Source organism: Sinocyclocheilus rhinocerous, unplaced genomic scaffold, assembly GCF_001515625.1.
Source record: "Sinocyclocheilus rhinocerous isolate Xijiao unplaced genomic scaffold, SAMN03320098_v1.1 scaffold1733, whole genome shotgun sequence".
Taxonomy (NCBI): Eukaryota; Metazoa; Chordata; class Actinopteri; order Cypriniformes; family Cyprinidae; genus Sinocyclocheilus; species Sinocyclocheilus rhinocerous.
In genome coordinates, this window is record NW_015640388.1 from 901,769 (window position 1) to 912,134 (window position 10,366).

General features: G+C 35.1%; 1 protein-coding gene across 1 annotated transcript in view; it reads right to left on the minus strand.

Moving 5' to 3' along the window:
• Nucleotides 1-5,442: 5,442 nt before the first annotated feature.
• LOC107752654 (kinesin-like protein KIF1A) overlaps nt 5,443-10,366 on the minus strand; it is a 97,841-nt gene continuing 92,917 nt past the window's right edge. The window contains exons 54-61 of the mRNA XM_016568685.1: nt 9,775-9,906; nt 9,409-9,480; nt 9,040-9,164; nt 7,820-7,948; nt 7,323-7,427; nt 6,684-6,876; nt 6,449-6,567; nt 5,443-6,364 (exon numbers count right to left, since the gene is read on the minus strand). Of these exons, the coding sequence (XP_016424171.1) occupies nt 6,322-6,364; nt 6,449-6,567; nt 6,684-6,876; nt 7,323-7,427; nt 7,820-7,948; nt 9,040-9,164; nt 9,409-9,480; nt 9,775-9,906 (918 nt within the window). The 3' untranslated portion in view covers nt 5,443-6,321. The remainder of the gene's footprint in view (nt 6,365-6,448; nt 6,568-6,683; nt 6,877-7,322; nt 7,428-7,819; nt 7,949-9,039; nt 9,165-9,408; nt 9,481-9,774; nt 9,907-10,366) is intronic.

The following is a 10,366-nucleotide window of genomic DNA, read 5'->3' on the forward strand; positions in this document are numbered from 1 at the left end:
GTGAAAAACATGAGAAGAAACGTATTTCGCGTTAATCAGGTTGTTTTTGAAAATCTGTGCACGAAATAAAGCTGCTCTTAATTTTCATTGATGACTGCAGTATTAATAATTTAAATTATAGGCCTATAATTCATTATATAAATTAATAGACCTGTTTTAAAAAAACGTTTTAAAAACATTTTCAATAAGGAGTAAGCTAATAGCCTATACTTTAATTATCCTCACAGCGCGTCATGCGGTGATGCATGTAATTTAATAATAAAAGTAACCTAATAATAAGGCCTAATAATAATAAGAATGTAACAGGCCCACATTAATTGGAAATGCTAAATCCTCTTAATATTGCCAATTTTTGATGCTTTTGACAATATCTCTGGCTATCGTCGACACATGATACAACGCAACTCAACACGGGGAGGTTATCGCGGGGCCCCCCCGCAGTGCATGCCAGTCCGCTATGCCACTGTATGGAAATAGTTGTATGAATTGTCGGCACTTTATCCATTGTAAAAAATTGTTAGAATTTACCATACCATGTTTTCCTGACAGTTGGCATTGAGAGTGACTGACACCTGATGGTCAGAAAAAATGACTTAATAGATATGTGTAAAAAAATAAAAAATAAATAAAATAAAATAAAACAATAAAAAAAGAAAAAAAAATCCCTACTTCCTCTCTTTTCTATGTGCGTTCATACATTTTATTAATTTGTAAGTGTCATATTTGAAGTTGGCATTAGAAGTTATATTACTAATAACAGTGGCATATGAGAAGTTTAATAGCACAGAAAAAAAATTAAATTTGCCTTTTTCGAAGCTGCTGTATATAAAAAACACAAGGTGGCTGAATTTGCATGCTATTTAGATAGCTGAAGCTTAGGCGTTCATTACTTTCTCTCAATATAATGAGTTTTTGCACCCCCTCTGAACTAAGCCCCGTATATTTTCTTATGTTTTCATGGTAACCAATAAGCAAGATCGAGCTAACATACAAAACCAGATATCTCCAAATACATTCCCACTAGTTCTTTATGAAGTTGAAGATATCTTCAATTGAACAGGTAGTAGTTATTCTGTTTTTGATTTCATCTATTAATTTCGAAGCAGCTGTATATAAAAAACACAAGGTGGCTGCATTTGCATTCTATTTAGATTGCTGAAGCTTATAGGCGTTCATTACTTTCACTCAATTTAATTCGTTTTTTAGCACCCCCTCTGAACTGTTAAGCCCCCCTTAGCACCCCCATCAAAAACATCCCGGAGCTGCCACTGGATACTAGTACTTATTCCAATAGTGACTAGTATTCAATTGTACTTGTTAAGAAAAAAATTGAATTAGTACTTATTTTTAGATACTACACTAGTAACTTTTTAGACTAAAGATGTCCTGAACTTAATAGATAGTACTTTTTAAATGTGCATTTCTGATCAGTTTGCTAATAGTATGTTGAATATTAATGAACCAACTACATATGAGAAAGAGAGATTAGACAGGAAACGTAAATAGCCCAAGGATATGGAAGCTAGAAGATTATGAGAAGGGATGAGAAAGAAGGTGCAACATGGCAGAGGCAGTTAAATTTGCAGAAAATGCAGCTATGTTGAAAGATCATTAAGCCAGGGAAATTTTGGAAGCGCACAGCTGATGGCCATGATTCGTCATTATTAAACTTGAGAAGAAACCTTCGTTTATTGTAAGGAATTATAAATACTCTCCAACAAGGCACAATCTCTTGAGGCGGATGTTGTGGTTGTTTGGCTGGTGTGCACAAACTGGTTTTTGGGTCTAACTGCCAATAATCAAATCAAAAAAGTTTTTTTTTTATATTGTCAAAACAATGAATATCATATAACATATTAAACATACAGTGGGTACGGAAAGTATTCAGACCCCCTTAAATTTTTCACTCTTTGTTATATTGCAGCCATTTGCTAAAATCATTTAAGTTAATTTTTTTTCCTCATTAATGTACACACTCAATTGTACTTGTTAAGAAAAAAATTGAATTAGTACTTATTTTTAGATACTACACTAGTAACTTTTTAGACTAAAGATGTCCTGAACTTAATAGATAGTACTTTTTAAATGTGCATTTCTGATCAGTTTGCTAATAGTATGTTGAATATTAATGAACCAACTACATATGAGAAAGAGAGATTAGACAGGAAACGTAAATAGCCCAAGGATATGGAAGCTAGAAGATTATGAGAAGGGATGAGAAAGAAGGTGCAACATGGCAGAGGCAGTTAAATTTGCAGAAAATGCAGCTATGTTGAAAGATCATTAAGCCAGGGAAATTTTGGAAGCGCACAGCTGATGGCCATGATTCGTCATTATTAAACTTGAGAAGAAACCTTCGTTTATTGTAAGGAATTATAAATACTCTCCAACAAGGCACAATCTCTTGAGGCGGATGTTGTGGTTGTTTGGCTGGTGTGCACAAACTGGTTTTTGGGTCTAACTGCCAATAATCAAATCAAAAACGTTTTTTTTTTTTATATTGTCAAAGCAATGAATATCATATAACATATTAAACATATATTTTCTTATGTTTTCATGGTAACCAATAAGCAAGATCATCGAGCTAACATACAAAACCAGATATCTCCAAATACATTCCCACTAGTTCTTTATGAAGTTGAAGATATCTTCAATTGAACAGGAAGTAGTTATTCTGTTTTTGATTTCATCTATTAATTTCTGACTAGTAATTATTCCAATAGTGATATTAGTAAACATTCATTAGATACTATACTTATTTATTAGATACTGGTACTTATTCAGTAGATACTAGTACCCATTTAATAGATACTAGTAGTTATTCATAAGGTATTAGTAATTATATATTAGACACTAGCATCTTTTGTAATTATTGCTAGTAAGAATTCTTATCTTACTAGTTATGGAAAGCCGATTTAACATTTATGCATCTTTTAAAAAGGTACTAGTAGCTAAAGATTAAGTACTAGTAGCATGGAAATAGATACTAGTAAGTTTTTTTTTAAAGGATTAAATGTTAAAATGGCAGTAAGGAAGAAAAAAAACCCGAAACAAATTTGAGGGGGGGGGGGGACTCTGCATTTCTAGATATTAGCTCATAATTGTGATATATAAACTACAATTGCTAGAAATAAAGTCAGAATTCTGAAATAAATATTTTACATATAAAATCAAGGATACATTCAGCTTGAGTTTTCCTAGTTTTCTTATGCATAAAATAATGGCTTGAATCAATAAACACACAAAAAAGTAATTCATAGTGTTGCATAAGTTCCACATTTATTTCATATCTGACAATGTGTTGAGTGTACACAAACATTTGACTCATAATTCCAACACTCAGAAAGAGACATTGAACTACTGCCCATTGAAGATGGTACAAACCAGTTACAACTGCATATTACACCATTCACAGCAATCATGTTTATATACAAGGCAAGTAAAACTGAGAGAGAAAAAAAAAACTGAGAAAATATGCTTATGAATGGAGTCTGTGCATAAGAGGAGAATGGAAGCACACAAATATTTGGTGTCGATTATGAGAACTGATTCTTTCATTTTGGGAGATGGTAAAACGAATGCAACGTTTTTAGCCTTGAAACATGATAATGTAATGTTTTATGTAAATTGCTTGTAGAAATGGTACAGGACAGGCTATAACATAAAGAATGCCATTCAGCTCTCTGCATTACTTTCTACAAGGTGCACAGACAAAAACCAAGACAATTCACATTTGCTTGTATGTACTCAAACTAAAAGTGATTCTTTTAACTTTATGTTTTGTAATAATTTAGTTGTCACTCATTTTGAAAATGCACCTGTTATTACTATTAACATATGCACTTGTTTCTAAAAATAGTGGCATTGCTTATATTTTACTCTGAACTGGTTGTGAAAGTGAAGTGACAAATACATACAGAAATTGCAAAAATGTGCATTAACTATTTTTCATAAACAGAGAACCTTCAGGGATTGAGAATCCTTTTAGGATATGTCTTCTGCTTTTACAGAGAAGCAGAACCCCGCTTTTTCATAGAAACAGAAACCCACTTTTCAGCTTTCAACATCCTAAATAACAATATTAGTAACTGAATTTTTGGAATTAGAAATGCAGATCTTTGAGGTTTACTCATAGACAGATCAAGGCTTTCAATAGAGGTTAGTTCAGTGTCAGATTCTTCCTGTACTAAGCATGTGCTGAAGGTTGGCTGGCCTCAGTCATGCTGATATGCCTGAATCTTGCTGGAGGCACCTCAGGTTTGCAAATAGTTGAACTGCGCTCTAAATATGGAAAAGGCTTGTGTTAGGTAACCTGCAGGATCATCCAGTCATCCCAAACCAAATTATAAGCCGCCTGGACTAACTATAATAAGCAATGAAAGTGCATGCATGGTTTCTGCTCAGTGACTGCCTAAGTCCAGGTCTGACCCACAGAACTCCACCTTCTAACAAACGCTTTTGCACTACAAAGTGTCTAAATCATGTGTCTAAATGTATTGTGTTACATGTCTTAGCCTGTTGGATATTTTATATGATTACAATCATTGATTGTACATGGTTCGGAACAATGCTGACAGTAGCGCTTGTTTCTGGAGTCCATGATGATTTTTTTTTTCTGGCTGAATAAATAGGTTTGTTTTGTTCATTTTTAAGTAAAGTCAGTTGAGAAAAAAAATATTTACACCATCTAGATATGCTTAGAAATCTCAAAACCTAGTCAATATGTAGGGCATGTGCAATATGCAAACTAAATATGCAAACTAAAAATGAAACTAACTAAAAACTAACTAACTAAAGCTACTTTTGCCTGCGCACAGAGAGGAACCATGGTACAGATGAGTGGGCCTGAAAGTGGACATTCACCCTGTTAAAGAAGCGCACAGGGATTAAGATGATGGAAATTGTAAAACAAAAACAGAGTAGATGATGCAAGAGGCACAAAATCATCACTCTCTGGGGTGCATGTAGAAAATTCCATCAGTACTGTACATTTGATTTATTCTAACAAACGTCTAAACCTTCCATTTTCCAAGACTGACCACTGCACAAACACTCATTTAGGATTCTGGGCAATGAAGATGAGTTTTCTCTACCTGATCAATCTTGCAAAAAACATTTTTGTTTTCTTAACTAAAACAAGTGAACGTATCTAGTAGAAGCAAAATTCAAGAAATCTACATGTAATAGCAGCTATCCCAGCTATTCACTTCTAACCTCTTCCCCAAATGCTTTTCATTGTGTCGGGGGAAATGAGAGCAGTGCAGTCAGTAAAAGGGAGGTTAGTCAACTCATGATAAAAAAAGTGCCATATGCAGAAATTGCACTGTACTTCTTTAAAAATATTACAGTCTTTGTCAATAAATACATACTGAAATAAATAAAAACGTTAAATAAATACCTAACTAGATAAAAAATAAATTAGACAGATATAAGATAATTTGGGGATACCGATAATTTTTTATATAAAATATTAGACTGGATTATGATACATTTTAGATAAATCTACTGACCAGTACTCCAACAAAAATAGGCCAAATCTTTATAATGGTTCTCATATAGAGATTTGAGAATGCAACCATTTTCCATTGCCAATTTTTTCCTCATGCATCCTGGTTATTTTGAAAACTTTATGCATTTCAAGGCCATACAAGGGAAACATTATAAAGGTATATGAGTATTTATGATGGGTTGTACTGTGTCCAAGAACTGCACTTAAAGAGAGTAAGAGCGTAATATGATGTGATTCATCTACTCCTTGCTAAGAACTGCTTATCATTGATCAATCCTATCTTCCATAGCCAAGAAATGAACAAACATATGGTCTGCTGACTTAAATACTGACCAGTTTTATCGTTTTAAACCCATAGACTTGCAATTCAAGAATAACACAGTAAGGCCATGTGATCCATTTTCCCAGAAACCCAAGATATGGACGCCACTCTTCACAGTAACAAATTCAGATGTGTTTGCATGAGCTGACAGCTTCAGAATTAGAAATTCCCATCACCAGCTTTCTAAAATGTTGCTGAAGACTACATAAGCATACTATCTCTACCCCAATAAAGTAGCTAGCCTGTTCTCTTGGCGCTATAAGTTGAATATTTAGGCCACTGTAGATGCACAACAAAGGGGCCTTTAAGATACAGGTGCACAGTCGGTGCTAGTGTGGCCAGGTGCAGGTACACACATGTAGGAAACAGAGGGTCAGAGAGTTGATTAAGCACAGAAACTGGGGGATCTATCAGTAGATCTATTTACAAGGTTAGTCCTTTGTGTTTTTTGTCCTCAAAGAGTTGTACAGTAGGTATACATGTAGTGGGCTCAAAATCTCATCTGCCCGGCTCTTCTTCTGGACAGTTTAGACCTGATGGGAAGGAGAAAGTCAAATAAATATCGGTATGACAGGTCTTTTAAAGTGAAAGGCTTAGATATCTGCTTTACTGTATACCTGATAGATCCAGCAAGCAGAGGGTTAAAGGCATACAGCCAGTCATGCATCTCCTTGTCATTACTGGCTTGAAGGAGTATCCCACGATGCTCTGTGCATACCGCAAATGTGTAGGGGGTCTGCAGTTAAGACAGAATTTAATTAGTTCAGCCTATAAACAGTCGATTTACTCAAAATGTGTTGCCTTGAAAGAGACTGAAATAAAATAAAATAATAAAAATGTAAAAAGTTTCACATTCAGCATGGCCTGCTGGTCTTCACTGTATTCCACTTGTGCCGAGGACAGGTTAAGAATGGCCCTTTCCACTGTGTCTCTCTCTGTGTTGTAGATGTAGACATAAGGCCGGCGTACCACCACATACCTCTTAACCCAGTCATTACTGTGGGGCTCCAGGAACTGCAAATAACCTTTCTTTGACACAATTGGGCTGTAACAATAAAATAGGGTACAGGTTAGAGTTAACTTCCAAAGATGCAAATTCCTTAAAGGGTTAGTTCACCCAAAAATGAAAATTCTGTCATTAACCCTTTCGCACGTGAGTTTAAAATATTCTAGCTGAGCCCCCAGCGTGAGTTTTTTTTAGGCGACCGTTATTTTAAAATGTATCGCCTTATTGTTTCCATGGCGACGCGTCATGCTTGTCATGTGACACAACGCAGCCACAATAGATCTGTATGACACATGGATCGCTTTTATTTCGTTTTTCCTGTTTTATTCAAAATATTCACAAACATGCTCACTATATTATGAAATATCTGATATTCCGATTCTGAAATATGTGCAATTAAATCTATTTGGTAGTTTAAACACTTTTATATCGACCGTGTTAGTTGATCTATACCGGGTGATGGGCGCCGCCATGTTAGTTCGCACTTGTAGATGTAGACATAAGGCCGGCGTACCACCACATACCTCTTAACCCAGTCATTACTGTGGGGCTCCAGGAACTGCAAATAACCTTTCTTTGACACAATTGGGCTGTAACAATAAAATAGGGTACAGGTTAGAGTTAACTTCCAAAGATGCAAATTCCTTAAAGGGTTAGTTCACCCAAAAATGAAAATTCTGTCATTTCTGGACTTGGGAACATTTCAGTTGCATTGCTGTCTATGGGAGGGTCAGACAGCTCTCAGATTCCATCAACAATATCTTAATTTGTGTTCCAAAAATAAACGAAGGTCTTACGGGTTTGAAACGACATGAGGGTGAGTAATTAATGACAGAATTTTCATGTTTGGGTGAACTAACCCTTTAAATCTCAGAAACTGAATTTCATATTCAGGCAAATGTAACATAAACAGGAATTGCTCATCCTCTGAACAATAAACAATTTGTACGATCTGTACAATTTTTATTTTATTTTTTTTCACCTGACACGGATTTCCTGAATGTCTGGCACAAAAGTGTGGGATCTTGATTTGGACTCTTGAGGAGACTTCTTGCCCTCTGTTTCAGTGTCAGGGATGGGGCTGACAGCACGAGATCGAGGTGTTGGGGGTCTGCACATATGAGCAATAAGAATATAGATGGAACTTTTAGTTAGATAGCGTTTCATTTGGAGCCACTCGATTCACAATGGTCATCTTATAATAATGTTTTCTAATTTGAGTGGTACGGGTAGATTTTCGCGGGAAATTCGAGCATGGCACTGCGTCATTACGTCACTTCAGTAAACATAAAGAAGTTGTCCCGGCTACTAGCTAGGCTATCGCATGTGACTGAGGATCCTGCAGGTGGAGGATCGTTTATAGCCTTTTCTCACAGCAGCTGGAATAATTAAATGTATCATTTTGATGGTGGATTGTAATCCAGAAAGGATTATGTGTTTATGAAACACATGTGAATGAAATTAAATTATATTCCAGTTTTAAATGTGCTTCTGATTACAGATAGCCTGGGATTATACAAGATTTGTATTTTAAAGACAACCAGTTCGAAGGGAGCATAATTTGCTTTGTGGGTTAAAAGAATTTCTTATTGAAATTCGAGTGGCATGACAATTAGAGATTAGACTGTACAGAAATTGAAATCTACTCGCTTATACACACTATACTCATAGTCACGAAATGCTGATGTTGTTAACATTAACAATTTGAGAATAAAGTATAACAATAATAATAATTTGAACGGTTTGATGTGATATGAGCTAACCGATCTTTAGATTCGGCGCACAACCCACGCAAGGAAGATAATTCCGCACACAGCTGCAATTGCAGGTTTTCAAACAGAGATGGCGACAAAGCTTACAGACTGCAGCTTTAAAAACATGTAAAGATTTTTCTTTATGTTAACATATTTATGTTAAAACACTTTCTCCTATCCCACCTTAATATACAGAAACACCTTTAATGTAAGGCATTCATAGGTTGATTCTCAAACTAGCCTGACACATTAGCTTCATCAAAAGCATGAATTTAGGACAGGACTATCTGTTAGTCTGATCAATAGCAGACTAAGGAATGATCAGAAAATCTTTTTAAAAACTGTTGTTTTTGCACTTCCATTTGGTTTGTGTTGCAGATATCACCATTAAAACGTTTTGTTTATTCTTTTAAAACTCAAAACGAAACAGCAGTCACTAAGTACTGACCTGAGTTCAGTGTTGTGGCCGTAGCGTCCCTCCACGAGTGAGGGGCATGTGGAGGACGGGGTGAGGGTGCTTTCTGCACACACTGAGGCCGAGTCTTTCAAAAGAGTTACTGACATCTCGCTTAACTACAAAACATCACAACAGGGTAATCAGTCATTAAACACAGAACACAAACACACACCTTCACAAAAACATTTCTGGAGGTTTCTGCAGCAATAGTAAAAATGCTTATATGTCTTACATTTTCAGAAACCTAAAGGTTTTTAAAGCAGTATATTCTCAGCAGTCTGAGCTCTTAAAATCATCTTATTGTAGCAGTGATAGCTGACAGAAAGAAAAAGGGTAAAATATTCTTAATAGCATATTCACCTTGCTCTCGCTGGCGCTAACACACACATGGCTGTAGTCCCTGTTAAAGGTGTGGTTAAGCAAACGCAAACACTGTTGGGACAAACAGAAAAGGGAATGTTAAATTCAATGACAAGAACCTTTTTCTCATGATTTCCTGAAGTGATCACTGTATAGGAATTATTTTGAACATTACAGCAATTTATAGTATTAGATAAAACTATAATTACCACTATAAAAGTGACAATGGTGATACGAGCTGTAAAAATTTATTTCATATTTTATAAGACCATTCTATTATATTCTATTCATATATAAAATATAATAATTTATATATAATATATTATATATAATACATATAACTAAGCAGGTTAGTCACTGATTTACCTTTGCAGCCAGCTCCTTCTGCCTCTCGTTGGGTGTGTCAGGGCCGGGGCAAGGGTTGTGGCCCAGGCCCAGGTGGGTGGATGGGGAAGAGGACTCGGTTAGATCCTCACTCCCGCAGGACAGCAGCGACTCCTGGCCCAGCAGCAGGGTGGACTCCAGCGCGCTAACACACACATGGCTGTAGTCCCTGTTAAAGGTGTGGTTAAGCAAACGCAAACACTGTTGGGACAAACAGAAAAGGGAATGTTAAATTCAATGACAAGAACCTTTTTCTCATGATTTCCTGAAGTGATCACTGTATAGGAATTATTTTGAACATTACAGCAATTTATAGTATTAGATAAAACTATAATTACCACTATAAAAGTGACAATGGTGATACGAGCTGTAAAAATTTATTTCATATTTTATAAGACCATTCTATTATATTCTATTCATATATTTAATTTCATATAATATATACAATTATAATTTTATAACATTAAATTCTAAATATAATAAAATTAAATAACTATTAAATTTGTAAAAAATATTGTAATAGTAAATATATAAAATATATTAAATTATATATAAAGTAATAATAATAATAATA